Source organism: Coregonus lavaretus, assembly GCF_964263955.1.
Source record: "Coregonus lavaretus genome assembly, chromosome: 23".
Lineage (NCBI taxonomy): Eukaryota > Metazoa > Chordata > Actinopteri > Salmoniformes > Salmonidae > Coregonus > Coregonus lavaretus.
Window position 1 is genome coordinate 34,719,998 of NC_140010.1, and position 21,415 is coordinate 34,741,412.

The following is a 21,415-nucleotide window of genomic DNA, read 5'->3' on the forward strand; positions in this document are numbered from 1 at the left end:
TAACAATGAACTGTAGTTGGTATCTAAACTATATATTTTTCTTTCCCGTTTCAATTTGCAGAAAGAATAATAGACAGTATTCTAACTGCCACAAAAAACTATGGCTTGGGTGAAGACCTTGACAGGTAATTGCCATGGGAATTAAGTAATCCACTTGCGCGCGGACACACTTTATAAACCCTCAGATGTTCTTCTCTTCCAGTCTAGGTTGTAAAAGATGCATTATCGTGGGCAATGGTGGTATCTTGGCCAACAAGTCTTTGGGCTCGCGCATAGATGATTACGACGTTGTGGTGAGGTGAGTACTTCCAATGGAAGGGCAACATGATGCCAGTTAAGAGGGTAAAGATGATAGTTCAGCTAATTACTCTAGCACTGGTTAGATGTTAATGGCCTTGGGGTTAGTTTGATTATCTGCGGCTGGCACCCAGGCTATGAAAAGTCCCCAGTCATGTTGTCATGTCAACACACAACGTATTCGCCCCATAGCATTTCTTCTCTAACCGCAGGTTGAACGAGGCTCCGGTGACTGGTTTCGGCAAGGACGTGGGCACCAAGACCACCATGCGTATCACCTACCCCGAGGGGGCCATCCAGAAGCCTGAGCGTTACGAGAAGGACTCGCTATTCGTTTTCTCCGCCTTCAAACCGCTGGACTTCAAGTGGCTCAGACAAATGGTCTTCAAAGAGAAACTGGTGAGGCATACGTCAAGGCTGACTTTTACCTTTTATTAATTTGGACCGCTAAGAAAAAGTTAGTTGATCATGTTAGTTAGTGGTTGGGTGCACTTCCACTGCCCTGAAAGAGTATGCATTCTTCTGCAAAATGTCCAGTCCCACCTCCTTCTAGGTCTCTTCCATTGCTTCTCCATCTGTCATAACATTGAGGCAACCACATAAACGTGAATCCCACTGGATGTTTTGGATAGTTTGAGTGATTTCTGTGGCACTGAGTGACTAGCGGTGTTTTATAAAAGCCATTATGGTCATAAACGGACACTATACGTGTATATCTTCTGTTGCAGTCTTTTGCTCGTCCTGTGACATGCAGTAGATGTGGTTATGGGTTCTCACAATACTTTCCCATTTTCTCATGAATATGAAAAACAGGGTTTAAATTGGTTTATAGAGAAACCAATCTGAAAATTCTTCCCATTTTCATTCTACACTGGTGAGAAATAAAACACAATTTTCCCATTTAAGGACCTTTGTCCTTTCTTTTGATGAACCACTGACTGCCACGCTTGAGTGACAATCTGCGAATTGGCCTCTTAATCTGAGGGTCTGGCTGACTGAATGGGCTTTTGCTTATCTCTGCCAGGGAGGACGGCAGACAATCCTGTATCACTGAAAGTGCTTGCACAAGCACTCTCGCCAGTCTGCAGTTACTCTACCACAGTCAGGGTAGGGTATGCTAAATTCATGGACATTTGCGAAGTCTCTCCAGATGGAGCAAAAATGGTGTCTGCTGTTGAACTTGCCGGTCGAGCGTTCAATTTTGGCCGTGTTGAGTTTCTCCCTATAGGGGTCTGCTAATTTTCAGAAGGGATAAATCCGGCAACCCAGTGTCTGGGGAACCCGCTTCCTATCCAGCGCAGCTGTGTGACTTTCAGGGACCATCGGCCAGCAGGAATTTTTACTGGGTGACATTTGTCAAAATAAAAGACTCTGGAGAGATGAGAGGGGTTAGGAGGAGGAAAAGTGAGAAAGAGGGGGTAAAATGAGGGTAAGGGAGAGGCCGTAAGAGTAAGTGAGAGAGTAAAAGAGGGCTGCTCGATGGTGCCTTAGCTTTTGAATTGGGCAGATTTGACTGGACTGTCAGCTGGTAAGTAGCGGGACAGTGGAAATGGTGGACATGGAAAACATTTATCTGATCTATGGCTCCTCACAGATCAGCCTTTGATCTGCAGGGGAAGGAATTATTTCTCTCATGAAATAAATCACTGGTCAAAAGTCCTCTGTCTTCCATGATGGCACTGTAGTTGTGATGCATGCACGCACATTTGCACTTAACTCATAGTCACACCAACTCACTATTTCGGGTCAAACTTGCCTCATGCAGCTCATTGTAACTCACAAACTAAATGTGTTGGTAAACACTTTTACATTGCCGCAAATGTACAGTGCCTTCAGAAATTATTCATACCCCTTGACTTTTTCCACATTTTGTTGTTTTACAGCCTGAATTGAAAATGGATTACATTAATTTGTTTTGTCACCGATCTACACACACTACCCCATAACGACAAAGTGAAAACAACAGGTTTCTAGACATTTTTGCACATTTTATTAAAGTTAAATACAAAACTATTCACACCCCTGAGTTAATACTTTGTAGAAGCACCTTTGGCGGCGATTACAGCTGTGGGTCTTTCTGGGTAAGTCTCTAAGAGCTTTCCACACCTGGATTGTGCAACATTTGCCCATTATTGTTTTCAAAATTCTTCAAGCTCTGTCAAATTGGTTGTTGATCATTGCAAGACAACCATTTTCAGGTCTTGCTATAGATTTTCAAGTAGATTTAAGTCCAAACTGAAACTGCCACTCCAGAACATTCACTGTCTTCTTGGTAAGCAACTCCAATGTAGATTTGGCCTTGTTTTAGGTTATTGTCCTGCTGAAAGGTGAATTAATCTCCCAGTGTCTAGTGGAAAGCAGACGGAACCAGGCTTTCCTCTAGGATTTTGCCTGTGCTAAGCTCCATTCAGTTTCTTTTTTTATCCTGAAAAACTCCCCACTATGCTTGAAAATATGGAGAGTGGTACTCAGTAATGTAATGGATTTGCTCCCAAGGATGAGCCAGACTTGTGGGGATCTACAAATTTTTTTCTGAGGTCTTGGCTGATTTATTTTGATTTTCCCATGATGTCAAGCAAAGAGTCACTGAGTTTGAACGTAGGCCTTGAAAAACATCCACAGGTACACCTCCAATTGACTCAAATTACGTCATTTAGCCTATCAGAAGCTTCTAAAGCCATGACATCATTTTCTAGAATTTTCCAAGCTGTTTAAAGGCACAGTCAACTTAGTGTATGTAAACTTCTGACCCACTGGAATTGTGATACAGTGAATTATACGTGAAATAATCTGTCTGTAAACAATTGTTGGAAAAATGACTTGTGTCATGCACAAAGTAGATGTCCTAACCAACTTGCCAAAACTATAGATTGTTAACAAGAAATGTGTGGAGTTGTTGAAAAACGAGTTTTAATGACTCCAACCTAAGTCTATGTAAACTTTCGACTTCAACTGTAGATGTTCAACCAGACATTCAACTAATATCAGGTATTCAAATTCAATGACCCTGAGTAGATTTTTCTTTATGCATGATATGGGGAAAATGAGTGATGAGATGCGTACCTGTCTCCAAACATGATTCATTCTCTCAGTAAACAACCAGTAACCCTGGTAACAATGTAGTCAGTCAGATAACTGTTGACTGGAAACTGTAATCTGCTGTTTAGTCAATTTGGAAACCCTCATTAAAAGACAAGTAATCCTGTTGATTGAATTTTATCGTCACTTCATTGCTACCGGAGTAACTGCATCATAAGTGACCTAAACTATTGCAATGGAAACATAACATACACTTTGTATGTCTTTAGCAACTGCGGCTAGCAAGCCCCTTTGTGCTGTCAGGTTTTTAACCCCTCACGTTTTCACCTTGTTAATACCAGTAGGCAGGTTGTACACCGGTAAAGCCATGAGTAACTGTACAAAGACAACAAGCTTTAGAAAACGCATGTTTTTGGACTCCCGTCACACTAATCCCTGTACATAGCTAACCCCCTTGCACACTCTCCTTTTAGTCTGGCCCACAGGGAGACTTATATGTAACTTTGAACAGTTGCTCTGTGGGAGCTTTGATGTCTTTCGTCTGGCGGGGGCTCCTTTGTGTGGTATGGGCGCTCACAGGTGGAAGGAATGCAAGGCCCTTTCAGGATGCCTCTCTCTCACTCGGTTTGAAAGGGAAGGTTTCTCACTGCTTCTTTTAGGTGGGTGGGAGGTGCGCTTTCATAATAGTGCTTCTGAAAGTGACTCACCTGTACTGTCATGCCTCCACCCCCCCTCTCTCCTGGCAGATGTTTTTTGATGAGTGACTGACTGACACCTCTGACTGTAATGTCTTTTGAAGGTTGGAGAGTTTACTAACATTTGGAAATGTCATAATAAAGGTGGAATGGCGGCCGTTTTATGGGCTCCTGACCAATTGTGCTATTTTGTGTGTTTTGTTAAGCTGATCTTAACTTCCTTTGTACATAATGTTTCCGCCATCAATTCTATGACAGAAAAGAGCTTCTGGATCATCAGAATAGCTATCACTAACCTCGATTTAGACGAGGACTTCTACTTCAATGAGTTGGAGGCGAAAGACATATTGATTATCCCGGACCTGGCCCTAGTCCCCGACGCTCGTAGAAGGCGAAGACTGCGCTATATAAGCCGGCGCGTGAGACTACGTCGGCGAATGAATAAATCGCCTCTACCCTCTGTTCTATTGGCGAATGTGCAATCGTTGGAGAATAAATTGGACGAGCTCCGTTCAAGACTATCCTATCAACGGGACATTAAGAACTGTAATAGACTATGCTTCTCGGAGTCACGGCTGAACAAGGACATGGATAATATAAAGCGATCTTCTTTTTCTATGCGTCGGCAGGACAGAATGGCAGAGTCCAGTAAGATCAGGGGTGTGTCTCTTTATTAACAGCAATCTCTGATATTTAGGAAGCCTCAAGGTTTTCCTCGCTGAGTTAGAGTACCTCATGATAAGCTGTAGACCATACTATTTACCAAGAGAGTTTTCATCTGTATTTTTTTGTAGCTGTCTATTTACCACCACAAGCCGATACTGGCACTAAGACCGTATTCAACAAGCTGTATAGGGCCATAAGCAAACAAGAAAATTATCATCCAGAGGCGGCGTTCCTAGTGGCCGGTGATTTTAATGCAGGAAAACAGAAATCGATTTTTACCTAATTTCTACCAGCATGTCACCTGTGCAACTAGAGGGATCAAAACTTTAGATCTCATTTACTCCACACACAAAGACCCATAAAATGCTCTCCCTCGCCCTCATTTGGCAAGTCGGACCATAATTCTATCCTCCTACTTCCTGTTGACAAGCAAAAACTCAAACAGGAAGTACCAGTGACGTGCTCAATACGGAAGTGGTCCGATGAAGCGGATGCTAAGCTACAGGACTGTTTCGCTAGCACAGACTGGAATATGTTCCGGGATTCTTCTGATGGCATTGAGGAGTACACCATATCAGTCACTGGCTTCATTAATAAGTGCATCGATGACGCTGTCCCCACAGTGACCATACGTACATATTCCAACCAGAAGCCATGGATTACGGGCAACATCCGCACTGAGCTAAAGGCTAGAGCTGCTGCTTTTAAGGAGCAGGACACTAATCCGGACGCTTATTAGATATACAGTGAGGGAAAAAAGTATTTGATCCCCTGCTGATTTTGCACGTTTTCCCACTGACAAAGAAATGATCAGTCTATAATTTTAATGGTAGGTTTATTTGAACAGTGAGAGACAGAATAACAACAAAAAAATCCAGAAAAACGCATGTCAAAAATGTTATAATAAGTATTTGACCCCTCTCAATCAGAAAGATTTCTGGCTCCCAGGTGTCTTTTTTATACAGGTAACGAGCTGAGATTAGGAGCACACTCTTAAAGGGAGTGCTCCTAATCTCAGTTTGTTACCTGTATAAAAGACACCTGTCCACAGAAGCTATCAATCAATCAGATTCCAAACTCTCCACCATGGCCAAGACCAAAGAGCTCTCCAAGGATGTCAGGGACAAGATTGTAGACCTACACAAGGCTGGAATGGGCTACAAGAACATCGCCAAGCAGCTTGGTGGGAAGGTGACAACAGTTGGTGCGATTATTCGCAAATGGAAGGAACACAAAATAACTGTCAATCTCCCTCGGCCTGGGGCTCCATGCAAGTTCTCACCTTGTGGAGTTGCAATGATCATGAGAACGGTGAGGAATCAGCCCAGGACTACACGGGAGGATCTTGTCAATGATCTCAAGGCAGCTGGGACCATAGTCACCAAGAAAACAATTGGTTAACTGAAATTAACTTGAAGGACTGAAATCCTGCAGCGCCCGCACGGTCCCCCTGCTCAAGAAAGCACATATACAGGCCCGTCTGAAGTTTGCCAATGAACATCTGAATGATTCAGTGGAGAACTGGGTGAAAGTGTTGTGGTCAGATGAGACCAAATTCGAGCTCTTTGGCATCAACTCAACTCGCCGTGTTTGAAGGAGGAGGAGTGCTGCCTATGACCCCAAGAACACCATCCCCACCGTCTAACATGGAGGTGGAAACATTATGCTTTGGGGGTGTTTTTCTGCTAAGGGGACAGGACAACTTCACCGCATCAAAAGGACGCTGGACAGGGCCATGTTCCATCAAATCTTGGGTGAGAACCTCCTTCCCTCAGCCAGGGCATTGAAAATGGGTCGTGGATGGGTATTCCAGCATGACAATGACCCAAAACACACGGCCAAGGCAACAAAGGAGTGGCTCAAGAAGAAACACATTTAAGGTCCTGGAGTGGCCTAGCCAGTCTCCAGACCTTAATCCCATAGAAAATCTGTGGAGGGAGCTGAAGGTTTGAGTTGCCAAACGTCAGCCTCGAAACCTTAATGACTTGGAGAAGATCTGCAAAGAGGAGTGGGACAAAATCCCTCCTGAGATGTGTGCAAACCTGGTGGCCAACTACAAGAAACGTCTGACCTCTGTGATATCCAACAAGGGTTTTGCCACCAAGTACTAAGTCATGTTTTGCAGAGGGGTAAAATACTTATTTCCCTCACTGTACCGCTATGCCCTTCGAACCATCAAACAGGCAAAGTGTCAATACAGGACTAAGATCAAATCCTACTACATACTATCATGAATTACAAAGGGAAACCCAGCTGAGAGCTGCCCAGTGACGCAAGCCTACCAGATGAGCTAAATGTCTTTTTTATGCTCGCTTCGAGGCAAGCAACACTGAACCATGCGTGAGAGCACAAGCTGTTCCGGACGACTGTATAATCACGCTCTCCGTAAGACCTTTAAATAGGTTAACATTCACAAGGCCGCAGGGCCAGGCGGATTACCAGGATGCGTACTTGTAGCATGCGCTGACCAGCTGGCAAGTGTCTTCACTGACATTTTCAATCTCTCTGTGACCGTCTGTAATACCTTCATGTTTCAAGCAAACCACCATTGTCCCTGTGCCTAAGAACTCCAAGGTAACCTTTCTAAATGACTACCTCCCCCGTGACTACATCTGTAGCCATGAAATGCTTTGAAAGGCTGGTCATGGCTCATATCAACACCATCATCCCAGAAACCCTGGCCCCACTCCAATTCGCATACTGCTCCAACAGATCCACAGATGACGTAATCTCTATTGCACTCCACATTGCCATTTCCCACCTGGCCAAAAGGAACACCTACGTGAGAATGCTATTCATTGACTACAGCTCACTGTGCAACACCATAGTGCCCTCCAAGCTTATCACTAAGCTAAAGACCCTGGGACGGAACACCTCCCTCTGCAACTGGATCCTGGACTTCCTGATGGGCCGCCCCCAGGTGGTGAGGGTAGGCAACAATACATCCGCCACACTGACCCTCGACACGGGGGCCCCTCGGGTGCATTCTCAGCCCCCTTCTGTACTCCCTGTTCACCCACGACTGCGTGGCCACACACGACACCAACACCAAGTTTGCCGATGACGGTGGTAGTCCTGATCACCGACAACAATGCAACAGCCTATAGGGAGGAGGTCAGAGACCTAGCAGTGTGGTCCCAGGACAACAACCTCTCCCTCAACGTGAGCAAGACAAAGTAGCTGATCGTGGACTACAGGAAATGGATGGCCGAACACGCCCCCATTCACATCGACGGGCAGTAGTGGAGTGGGTCAAGAGTTTCAAGTTCCTTGGTATCCACATCACCACCAAACACACTAATACAGTCGTGAAGAGGGCACGACAACACCTTTTCCCCCTCAGGAGACTGAAAAGATTTGGCATGGGTCCCCAGATCCTCAATAAGTTATACAGCTGCACCAACGAGAGCATCCTGACCGGTTGCATCACCGCCTGGTACGGTAACTGCTCAGCAACCGACCGTAAGGCGTTACGGAGGGTAGTGCGTACAGCCCAGTACATCACTGGGGCCAAGCTTCCTGCCATCCAGGACCTATATACTAGGCGCTGTCAGAGTAAGGCCCAAAGAATTGTCAAACACTCCTTTCACCCAAGTCATAGACTGTTTTCTCTGCTACCGCACGGCAAGCGATACCAGAGTGCCAAGTCTAGGTCCAAAAGGCTCCTTAACAGCTTCTACCCCCAAGACATATGACTGCTGAACAACTAATCAAATGGCCACCCGGACTATTTACATTAACCCCCCTACAGCTCAGCCTTCAACATCATAGCACCCTCCAAGCTCATCATTAAGCTCGCCCTGTGGAACTGGGTCCTGGACTTCCTGACGGGCCGCCCCCAGGTGGTGAAGGTAGGCAACAACATCTCCACTACGCTGATCCTCAACACAGGGGCCCCACAAGGGTTCAAAAATAGGTTTTTAGACATTTTTGCAAATTTATTTCTTTTTTTAAACACGGAAATGTTACATTTACATAAGTATTCAGACCCTTTACTCAGTATTTTGTTGACGCACCTTCGGCAGCGATTACAGTCTCGTCTTCTTGGGTATGACGCTACAAGCTTGGCACACCTCTATTTGGGGGAGTTTCTCTCATTTTTCTCTGCAGATCCTCTCAAGCTCTGTCAGGTTGGATGGGGCATGTTGCTGCACAGCTATTTTCAGGTCTTTCCAGAGATGTTCGATCGGGTTCAAGTCCGGGCTCTGGCTGGGCCACTCAAGGACATTCAGAAACTTGTCCCGATGCCACACCTGCGTTGTCTTGGCTGTGTGCTTAGGGTCATTGTCCTGCTGGAAGGTGAAACTTTGCCCCAGTCTGAGATCCTGAGCGCTCTGGAGCAGGTTTTCATCAAGGATTTCTCTGTACTTTGCTCCGTTCATCTTTCCCTCAAACCAAACTAGTCTCCCAGTCCCTGCCGCTGTAAAACATCCCCACAGATTGACGCTGCCACCACCATGTTTCACAATGGGGATGGTGCCAGGTTTCCTCCAGACGTGACGCTTGGCATTCAGGCCAGAGAGTTCAATCTTGGTTTCCCTGGACCCCCTCCCTATAGGCTGTTGCGGGGCGGCAGGTAGCTTAGTGGGTAAGAGCGTTGTGCCAGTAACCGGAAGGTCGCTGGTTCTAATCCCCGAGCCGACTAGGTGAAAAATCTGTCGATGTGCCCTTAAGCAAGGCACTTAACCCTAATTGCTCCTGTAAGTCGCTCTGGATAAGAGCGTCTGCTAAATGACGTAAATGTAATGTAAATGTTTCATCAGACCAGAGAATCTTGTTTCCTTTTGGCAAACTCCTAGCGGGGGCTGTCATGTGCCTTTTACTGAGGATTGGCTTCCGTAAAGGCCTGATTGGTGGAGTGCTACAGAGATGGTTGTCCTTCTGGAAGGTTCTCCCATCTCCACATAGGAACTCTGGAGCTCTGTCAGAGTGACCATCGGGTTCTTGGTCACCTCCCTGACCAAGGACCTTCTCCCCCGATTGCTCAGTTTGGCCGGGAGGCCAGCTCTTGGAAGTGTCTTGGTGGTTCCAAACTTCTTCCATTTAAGAATGATGGAGGCCGCTGTGTTGTTGGGGACCTTCAATTCTGCAGACATTTTTTGGTACCCTTCCCCATATCTGTGCGTCGAGACAGTCTTGTCTCTGAGCTCTGCGGACAATTCCTTCGACCTCATGGCTTGGTTTTTGCTCTGACATTACTGTCAACTGTGGGACCTTATATAGACAGGTGTGTGCCTTTCAAAATAATGTCCAATCAATTGAATTTACCCCAGTCAAGTTGTAGAAACATCTCAAGGATGATCAATGGAAACAGGATGCACCTGAGCTCAATTTCGAGTCTCATAGCATAGGGTCAGAATGTTATAATTTTTTAGAACCTTTATTTAACCTGGAAAATCACATTTGAGTCTCTTTTTCAAGGAGACCTGGCGAAGAAGGCAGCAACAATCAATACATTACAGAATGAAAACATACAACAATACAATACAATTCAACAACATAATTCAGCCTAAAACAAAAGCATTTCCACTCCTCTGTAACATAGTCTCCCATCAAAATGTTTAATTCATTCAGGGGCACTAACATATCTAGATGAAGCATGGATTGTGGACTATTCCATGCCTCTGGTGCACAAGACGAGAAGGCAGTCTTGCCTAATACTGTAGATGTCCTGGGGACTTTAAGTAGCAACCACCTAGCAGACCGGGTATGGTGACTGCTAGTGGTGAAGGAGACCAGACTACAGAGATTTTGAATTTTTAAAAATGTATTTCACCTTTATTTAACCAGGTAAGCCAGTTGAGAACAAGTTCTCATTTACAACTGCGACCTAGCCAAGAAAGAGCAAAGCAATGCGATTTAAAAACAACAACAGAGTTACATATGGGGTAAAACAAAACAAAGTCAAAAATACAACAGAAAATATATTTATACAGTGTGTGCAAATGTAGCAAGTTATGGAGGTAAGGCAATAAATAGGCTATAGTGCAAAATGATTACAATTAGTATTAACACTGGAATGATAGATGTGCAAGAGATGATGTGCAAATAGAGATACTGGGGTGCAAATGAGCAAAATAAATAACAATATGGGGATTAGGTAGTTGGGTGGGCTAATTTCAGATGGGCTGTGTACAGGTGCAGTGATCGGTAAGGTGCTCTGACAACAGATGCTTAAAGTTAGTGAGGGAGATAAGAGTCTCCAGCTTCAGAGATTTTTGCATTTTTTCAGAGATTGGCAGCAGAGAACTGGAAGGAATGGCGGCCAAAGGAGGTGTTGGCTTTGGGGATGACCAGTGAGATATTCCTGCTGGAGTGCATACTACGGGTGGGTGTTGCTATGGTGACCAATGAGCTAAGATAAGACAGGGATTTGCCTAGCAGTGATTTATAGATGACCTGGAGCCAGTGGGTTTGGCAACGAATAGGTAGTGAGGACCAGCCAACAAGAGCGTACAGGTCACAGTGGTGGGTAGTATATGGGGCTTTGGTGACAAAACGGATGGCACTGTGATAGACTACATCCAAAGATAAAGAGGGAGTTTACCCAAAAGGGCTTTGTAGATTAACACGTACAAATGTAGCTTTCTGCGCAAACAAAGTGAGGTCCAACCCACCATTTGGTACAAGGTGCAATGGTGGGTGAGTGACTTGGCATTTGTAATAAAGCGCAAGGATGCATGATTAACAGAGGAGGCTGCATGCATATACAACAACACACCATAATCAATTACAGAGAGAAAAGTGGCCTGAACAAGTTTCTTTCTAGTCATAAGTGGGAAGCAAGCCTTATTACAAAAATTAAAACCCAATTTCAATTTAAGCTTCGTCACAATATTATCCACATGAACTTTAAAGGACAACTTGTCATCCAACCATATACCTAGGTATTTGTAGGATGACACTTTTTCAATGGATAAGCCACTAGATTTGACAATGCTAACCTTCTCTGGCTGAGTGCGAGCTCTAGTCAAGACCAGTTTTAGTTCATAAAGGGAGGCCTGCAGTGACTGAAAAGCAGTCTGGAGTTCTTCAACAGCCTGAACCAGAGAAGGAGCACATTAATATATGACGGTATCTGCATATAGATGCAACTTTGCTGGTTGCATCCCATTTCCCAAATCATTAATGAAAATTGAGAGCAACACAGGAGCAAAAATGAAACCCTTGGGCACACCTCTATTAATCTCAAGAAAGCTAGACTTGTGATTGTCAGCATATACACGTTGTGTTCTGTCAGAAAGATAGTTCCTAAACCAATTTACTGCCTCTTCACTGAGACCAGTGTTACTGAGTCTAGCTAGCAACTATTAATGGTCAACTGAATCAAATGCCTTTGATTAATCAACAAACAGAGCAGCACAATGTTGCATTTTATCAAGTGCATTTATGATCTAATTTGCCACTGCCATAGCTGCTGTTGTGGTGCTGTGGCCTGATCTAAAGCCAGACTGAACCCCGCTTAGTGTGTTCTTTTCAATTAAGACATGTTTTAACTGTGAGTTCCCTAGCTTACATTAGAGGCCTGGGCCCCACCATTATCACCATTATGGGGGGCCAGTATGAAAAAAAATAAAATAATGTATTCACTCACTATCTGTAAAGTCGCTCTGGATAAGAGCGTCTGCTAAATGACTAAAATGTAAATGTAAAATGTAAATTATCAAAAACTGAACCAGCAGATATGCAGTGCTTGTTAAAACCTCCTACAATATCAGCTTTATCCTTCACTTCATTAGAATTATTATGTAAATACGGTATTTCTGGGTTTTTTTATTTGCAAAAAATTCTAAAAACCTGTTTTCGCTTTGTCATTATTGGGTATTGTGTGTAGATTGATGAGGATTTTGTTTATTTAATTCATTTTAGAATAAGGCTGTAACGTAACAAAATGTGGAAAAGGGAAAGGTGTCTGAATATTTTCCGAATGCACTGTATATACTGTATTCTAGTAAAGGCCTATCCTATTTAACTATTCCAATACGCTACATGGCTAAAGGTATGTGAACACCTGCTCATCGAACATCTCATTCCAAAATCATGGGCGTTAATATGGAGTTGGTCCCCCCTTTGCTTCCACTCTTCTGGGAAGGCTTTCCACTAGATGTTGGAAAATTGCTGCGCGGACTTGCTTCTATTCAGCCACGAAGGTCATGCACTGTGAGGTCGTGCACTGATGTTGGGCGATTAGTCCTGGCTCGCAGTCGGCGTTCTAAATCATCCCAAAGGTGTTAGATGGGGTTGAGATTAGGGCTCTGTGCAGGCCAGTCAAGTTCTTCCACTCCGATCTCGACCAAGCCATTTCTGTATGGACCTCGCTTTCTGCATGGGGACATTGTCATGCTGAAACAGGAAATTACCTTCCACAAACTCTTGCCACAAAGTTGGAAGCACAGAATCGTCGAATGTCATTGTATGTTGTAGCGTTACGATTTCTCTTCACTGGAACTAAGGGGCCTAGCCCGAACCATGAAAAACAGCCCCAGACCATTATTCCTCCTCCACCAATCTTTACAGTTGGCACTATGCATTTGGGCAGGTAGCGTTCTCCTGGCATCCGCCAAACCCAGATTTGTCCGTCTGGCTGCCAGACTCTGAAGTGTGATTCATCACTCCAGAGAACGCGTTTCCGCTGCTCCAGAGTCCAATGGCGGCGAGCTTCACACCACTCCAGCCGACACTTGGCATTGTGCATGGTGATCTTAGACTTGTACGCGGCTGCTTGGCCATGGAAACCCATTTCATGAAGCTCCCGACGAACAGTTCTTGTGCTGATATTGCTTCCAGAGGCAGTTTGGAACTCTGTAGTGAGTGTTGCAACCGAGGACAGACTATTTTTACACGCTACGCGCTTCAGCACTCGCTGTCCCGTTCTGTGAGCTTGTGTGGCCTACCACTTCACGGCTGTTTTGTGTATGTACCGACATGTATGTGTAACTGATAGATGCACGCACATTGCATATTCATGTTTTTAAATGTACACTACCGTTCAAAAGTTTGGGGTCACTTAGAAATGTCCTTGTTTTCCATGAAAACATACATGAAATGAGTTTGAATAGGAAATATAGCAAAATGAATAGGAAATGTAGTCATTGACAAGGTTAGAAATAATGATTTTTAATTGAAATAATAATTGTGTCCTTCAAACTTTGCTTTCGTCAAAGAATCCTCCATTTGCAGCAATTACAGCCTTGCAGACCTTTTGGCATTCTAGTTGTCAACTTGTTTAGGTAATCTGAAAAGATTTCACCCCATGCTTCCTGAAGCACCTCCCACAAGTTGGATTGGCTTTATGGGCACTTCTTACGTACCATACGGTCAAGCTGCTCCCACAACAGCTCAATAGAGTTGAGATCCGGTGACTGTGCTGGCCACTCCATTATAGACAGAATACCAGATGACTGCTTCTTCCCTAAATAGTTATTGCGTAGTTTGGAGCTGTGCTTTGAGTCATTGTCCTGTTGTAGGAGGAAATTGGTTCTAATCAAGCGCCGTCCACAGGGTATGGCATGGCGTTGCAAAATGGAGTAATAGCCTTCCCTCTTCAAGATCCCTTTTACCCTGTACAAATCTCCCACTTTACCACCACCAAATCACCCCCAGACCATCATATTGCTTCCACCATACCTGACAGATGGCATCAGGCACTCCACCAGCATCTTTTCATTTGGTCTGCGTCTCACAAATGTTCTTCTTTGTGATCCGAAGACCTCAAACTTCGATTCGTCTGTCCATAACACTTTTTTCCAATCTTCCTCTGTTCAGTGTCTGTGTTGTTTTGCCCATCTTAATCTTTTATTTTTATTGGCCAGTCTGAGATATGGCTTTTTCTTTGCAACTCTGCCTAGAAGGACAGCATCCCGGAGTCGCCTCTTCACTGTTGACGTTGAGACTGGTGTTTTGCAGGTACTATTTAATGAAGCTGCCAGTTGAGGACCTGTGAGGCGTCTGTTTCCCAAACTAGAGACACTAATGTACTCTTGCTCAGTTGTGCACCGGGGCCTCCCACTCCTCTTTCTATTCTGGTTAGAGTCAGTTTGCGCTGTTCTGTGAAGGGAGTAGTACACAGCGTTGTACGAGATCTTCAGTTTCTTGGCAATTTCTCGCATGGAATAGCATTCAATTCTCAGAACAAGAATAGACTGACGAGTTTCAGAAGAAAATTATTTGTTTCTGGCCATTTTGAGCCTGTACTCAGCCCACAATTGCTGATGCTCCAGAAACTCAACTAGTCTCAAGAAGGCCAGTTTTATTGCTTCTTTAATCAGCACAACAGTTTTCAGCTGTGCTAACATAATTGCAAAAGGGTTTTCTAATGATCAATTAGCCTTTTTAAAATGATAAACTTGGATTAGCAAACACAACGTGCCATTGGAACACAGGACTGATGGTTGCTGATAATGGGCTTCTGTAAGCCTATGTAGATATTCCATAAAAAATCAGCCGTTTCCAGCGACAATAGCCATTTACAACATTAACAATGTCTACACTGTATTTCTGATCAATTTGATATTTTAATGGACAAAAAAATTGCTTTTCTTTCGAAAACAAGGACATTTCTAAGTGACCCAAAACTTTTGAACGGTAGTGTATGTAAATTGTAAAGTCTTTTGTCTGTAACGTGTTTTTCGTATTTTTCGTCCTTCCTCACTGTTGCCAGAGAGGAAGGAAACCGCTTAGGGATTTCACCGAGGCCAATGGTGACTTTAGAACAGTTCGTTTTAATGGCTGTGATTGGAGAAAACTGAGGATGGATCATAACATTACTGAGTACCACTCTTCATATTTTTAAGCATAGTGATGGCTGCATCATGTTTTCTTAGAGGAAAACCTGGTTGTCTGCTTTCCAATAGACACTGGGAGACAAATGCACCTTTCAGCAGGACAATAACCTATACACTGAAGTTTCTTATCAAGATGACATTGAATGTTCCTGAGCGGCCTAGCTACAGTTTTGACTTAAATCTGCTTGAAAATCTATGGCTGTCTAGCAATGATCAATAACCAACTTGACAGAGCTTGAAGATTTTTTAAGGAATGTGCAAATATTGTGCAATCCAGGTGTGCAAAGCTCTGATTTACCCAGAAAATCTCACATCTGTAATCGCTGCCAATGGTGATTCTAACGTGTATTTACTCATCTTATCTAATCAAGATATATTGGTGTTTTTTTGTTTTTACAAATGTTTACATTTTTCTTCCACGTTAAGAGTATTTTGACAAATCCATTTTAATCCCACTATACAGAAACCTTTACATACCAGTAAACAAGGAGTAAGAACATTAGCCAAGCAGTATCTGTGGATATTCAAGAAGTGAAAACCATAATTTTGCCTGCCAACTTTGATACACTTTCAGATGTAGGCAAGCTCTTAATTCCCTGTTATTGACAGAAGACTGTGGGTTATTGAGAGTATCTTGATAGAGAGGCTTCTGAATATTATTTTGATGGTTGGCTACAGTACTCATTGAACTGCTTTGAGGACCATAGGGCTGCTGTAGACTGTTTGCTGTAAGTAAATGGCTCCAGGCTGCCAGTGGAACAAGGGTCGTTTCAGACACCCTCTAAACGCCCTGAGGCCACATAGTTCACACAAGTCCTCCTTTGGGTCGGAATGCTGTCAAGTGTTCCCATTGTTTTCCCTGTTTGCCGTCGTGGGAGTGCGAAGGCGCGGTTTTCACACACCGGATAACCCCGGCACGACCGGGAGAAGAGAAACCGACGTGACCCCCAGAGAGGGCAGAGAAGGTCGTAGGGCGTCACAGAGTTTGGGCTGTTTGGATTTTTGGTAACTGGAAACCTGGTCTGTCTGGCCAACCTGGTTTTCTCTGGGCGAGCGCCCCTCAAAAGCCTCCTTCCCCCCCCCTTTCATACAGCTTTCTCAAGTTCCTCCCCCGAGGGACATTGTGCTGAGACACTGTGAACCTCGTAAACTCTGAGTTAAACATGTACACAGCGCTAATGACCTCCAGACAACCTTAATTGGGTTCGTTTGTAGCTTGGTGCTGCCATTTAGACTTTTAGTTACACTTAGTAGTGCATCCCTGTGACCTGCTCTAGCCTGGTCCATAAACAAGTCCTGACGATTACCCCTTCAGTGATTGCGGATCGGAAGGAACCTGAATGGTGTAAGCAAAAAGGCAGAAGCTCTCCTAATCCCATTGGAACCCGAGCACCTATTGCTTACAGTACACCTAAGGTGTATCGGGTCCTTCCAGACCGTCAGAACACCCAAAGAGTAGCCTACTGGGAGGGGGTATGGGGTTGTTTTTGGACAGGGAGTCAGTGTCCCTCTCTGTGGTTTGCTCTTACCCTTTCCATCTTGGTCCAATGTCTCGCCTGGCTGCTTGTGGCTTGTGTTTGTTTTTATTTGCATAGAGGGGCCTTATGACCATCTGTGTATGGCCTGCACATGTGAACTGTCCAACTCGCTTACCCTTCTTTCCCTCTCTCTCCCTTTTGCCTTTTCTCCATTCCCTCCCCTTCTCATTCTGTCCCTCAAGCTGGTTGTGACTAGTTAACTAGAACATGCACCGTGTAAAAATAGCTCATTTTACTTTTAAGTGTGTGTTCCCAAGGTTTATCTACCTTGGCTAAACATAAACTGAAATGCGAACAGGAAACCATATAGGCTAGACATCTCCAGGGTGTTCTATTCTGAGGCTGCCTCCTTCCCATTGAGGAGCATAACTTGAGTGGCTTCTCGTCATCACTTCAATTGCACATCTATGGAGTGAATGCACCACAGGAGGTTGGTGGCACCTTAATTGGGGAGAAAGGGCTCATGGTAATGACTGGAGCGGAATTAGTGGAATGGTATCAAATACATCAAACATGGTTTCCAGGTGTTTGATGCCATTCCATTTGCTCCGTTCCAGCCATTATTATGAGCCGTCCTCCCCTCAGCAGCCTCCACTGGAAATGCACAGTATGTTATATCATTGTGTTTATGTGTACGTCCACATTAAGTACTTGCCTACGAAGCGCCTGGGGCTACTATTAGGTGTCTAATGGTATTTCTATGTGCTTTAGAGATTATTTGTTATCATATACACTACATGGCCAAAGGTATGTATCTCTCTGTGTTGTCTAGGTGACAGGGAGGAAGCTTAATGGTGTGTGTGTGTGTGTCTTGTCTAGGTAACAGTGTTGCAACCGAGGGCAGACTATTTTTACGCGATTCAGCACTCGGCGGTCCCGTTCTGTAAGCTTGTGTGGCTTACCACTTCACAGCTGAGCTGTTGTTGCTCCTAGACTTTTCCACTTTACAATAACAGCACTTGACCGGGAAAGCTCTAGCAGGGCAGACATTTGATGAACTGATTTGTTGGAAAGGTGGCATCCTATGACGGCGGCACATTGAAAGTCACTAAGCTCTTCAGTACGGGCCATTCACTGCCATTGTTTGTCTGTGGAGATTGCATAGCTGTGTGCTCGATTTTATACACCTGTCGGCAACGGGTGTTGCTGAAATAGCCTAAGCAACTAATTTCAAGGGGTGTCCACATACTTTTGGCCATGTTGTGGAGGGACGTGTGGGCCGTAGAGGTTGAAAGTGTTATCTCTGCGAATACACATAGGTCAGGAATGTACAGACCTTTGAGATAGTCTTCCATATACTTCAGGTGTTTAGAGACTTATGTTCCACCACTACTTTTTCCAGTGAGGGATTTGGAAATCTTCTTGGGGGTTTTGGATTTCGTGTTGGTGGCATTCAGCCTTTTCAATACGACTGTCCTTAAACACCACTTTCGTCAGACTTGGTTGCCATAATTTTCCACATTCAGATTGATCCCCCCCTTCTTGGTACACATCTCTATTCTTCTCCGGCCTGGCATTGTCTTGCTTTAATCCCGCCCTTGACTCTTGTGTAGGTTGATCTGTATTTTCCTATGACTTGGGAACGACTAGATGGAGCCTCTGTTTTAGTGCGCTCAGATAGGTTGATTTGCGAGACTGCCATTTAATGTTTTTCAAGTATCAGACTATTCGTGGAAAGTCACAAACCGTATCCAGCCATTCCTTTGATGGTGATCAACAGAAAAAAAACACCCCACTTGACATTTTGATATGATTTGTTAGGTCTCCTCAACATACTTTCCCAGAAGTGCTCCCATTTTAGAAAATGATCTCCTCCGGGTCCATGGTGTTTACCATCCATACACATTCTGTTTTCCACAGACACACCTGTTTCTCATCATAGGAAAAAGTGTTTACCTTACCAAGTCTTGCACCTGTTTTATGATTGTTGTTGTGCAGTTAGAGTATATGATATGAAATGACTTTCCAAATGCCATCTATTTGTTTTCTAACTCCGATTTGTTAAACCAAGCGGCCTTTGTTTTTTTATGCAGAGTCTATTGAAGAGAGAAGATTTAGAGATTGAGTCAGAGGCTGGACGGAGGGAAGAGGCCAGGAAAGTTAGTGAAGGAAAGAGTGAGGTGAGAGGATGACTACCCTCTTGCTGTGTGATGTTTATGGAGTGATTTAACACTGGGCTGGCATGCTGTGGGGCTAGTTTAGAGGGTCGCAGGCAGGATTGACAGCCATTTACTGGTGAAGGAGGAGGAGGAGGGCGACTCGCCCAAGAAGCCTCACTCACCCACTGGGTTATGGGTCGGCTCAGTTACACATCCCACTGCGAGGGAAGAGAGCGTGGCGGTTGTTAGCCTGATTCTCTCGCATCGCGTACGATCCATCAGGTTCCGTTTTCTCTCCACAAAGAGGAAATTCCCAAACTGGAATGCTGGTGGGAGTTCTGGCCTCGTGCCAACCAGAGAAGACAGCTGGAGAATGTGGAAGATTTTGAAATAACTTTGATGCTTGAATGGGAAAATCAGACCCTGGCACAAACACCACAATGAGCACAAACAACATTTGTGGATGCTGGGGCTGTAGAAGAGGAATGTGAGCATTAATCTCACTGAGATGGTAACATGTAGTATGGACTCATTCAACACTGTGTAGCAACTTAGATGGACATGTAATACAATGATGTTCATGTCTTTCTGTTTTGTGGGTCGGTCCCTGGGTGACAACATGTTTGCTTTAGTCTTCTGGTATGATGAAATTAAACACTGGGTATTCGGCTAGCAGGCCCACCCAGAGCTCCCATGTCTGGTTATTGAGTTGACCGGTGACACACCCATAGCTCCCATGTCTGGTTATTGAGTCATTCCCCCTTTTCGACATCTAATATATGACCAAGAGGCGACATCTGTGTTTTGTCTCATTGATGAGCCACTGTTAGGCGTTGAAATATTGTCACCCGGTAAGCCAACGTCAACACTGGTGGAACTGAGGTAGTTTGGCCAGAGCTGAAGCCCTTGTCTGGATGAGAAATCTTAACCACACTCCCATTCTCTCTCCCCGCTATTCAAACTATTACCTCTCCAATTAAAGCCTGTTATAACCGGTGCTGGCATCCGGGCACACAACCTCATGCACACATTTTAAAGTAACTATCCAGTGTTTCCAGATTTCTATGAAATATTACCTACAGTGCCTTCAGAAAGTATTCACACCCCTTTACTTTTCCCACATTTTGTTGTTACAAAGTGGGATTAAAATGGATTTACTTGTCATGTTTCTGTCAACACACAAAATACTCTGTGAAAGTGGAAGACATTCTAACGTGTAAAAAAATAAAAAAAATAAACACGTACAAAAAAAAACACTTGAGTCAATTTATGTTAGAATCACCTTTGGCAGCGATTACAGCTGTGAGTCTTTCTGGGTAATCTCTAAGAGCTTTTTTTTTATTCTTGAAAAAATGATTCAAGCTCTGTCAAATTGGTTGATCATTGCTAGACAACCATTTTCAGGTCTTGCCATAGATTTTCAAGCAGATTTAAATCAAAACTGTAACTCGGCCACTCCGGAACCTTCACTGTTTTCTTGGTAAGCAACTCCAGTGTCGATTTGGCCTTGTGTATTAGGTTATTGTCCTGCTAAAAGGTGAATTCATCTCCCAGTGTCTGTTGAAAAGCAAACTGAACCAGGTTTTCCTCTAGGATTTTGCCTGTGCTTAGCTCCATTCTGTTTTATTTTTTATCCTGAAAAACTCCCAAGTCCTTACCAATTTACAAGCATACCCATAACATGATGCAGCCACCACGATGCTTGAAAATATGGAGAGTGGTACTCCGTAAATGTGTTGTAATGGGTTTGCCCCAAACATAACATTTTGTATTCAGGACAAAAAGTTAATTGCTTTGCCACATTTTTGTCAGTATTATTTGAGTGCCTTGTTGCAAACAAGATGCATGTTTTGGAATATTTGTATTATGTACAGGCTTCCTTTTCTCTCTGTCAGTTAGGTTAGTATTGTGGAGTAACTACAATGTTGTTGACCTATCCTCAGTTTTCTCCTATCAGCCATTAAACGTTCTACTTGTTTTTAAGTCACCATTGGCCTCATGATGAAATCCCTGAGCGTTTTCCTTCCTCTCCGGCAACTGAGTTAGGAAGGACGCCTGTATCTTTGGAGTGACCGGGTGAGCTGATACACCATCCAAAGTGTAATTAATAACCTCTCCATGCTCAAAGGGATATTCAATGTCTGCTTTTTCTTTTTCTTTTTTTTTTCTTTTTCTATTTGTTTTACCAATAGCCGCCCTTCTTTGTAAGGCATTGGAAAACCTCCCTGGTCTTTGTGGTTGAATCTGTGTTTGAAATTCAGTGTTCGACAACCTTACAGATAATTGTATGTGTGGGG

The 21,415-nt window shown here is 44.0% G+C and overlaps 1 protein-coding gene across 2 annotated transcripts in view; it reads left to right on the plus strand.

Annotated features, from left to right (window-relative positions):
- Positions 1-21,415, plus strand: part of LOC311098649 (CMP-N-acetylneuraminate-beta-1,4-galactoside alpha-2,3-sialyltransferase-like) — a 77,571-nt gene that overhangs the window by 40,210 nt on the left and 15,946 nt on the right. For both annotated transcript variants that reach the window (XM_084139183.1, XM_084139184.1), the window contains 3 exons: positions 62-125; positions 203-298; positions 510-696. In XM_084139183.1, the coding sequence (XP_083995309.1) occupies positions 62-125; positions 203-298; positions 510-696 (347 nt within the window). The remainder of the gene's footprint in view (positions 1-61; positions 126-202; positions 299-509; positions 697-21,415) is intronic.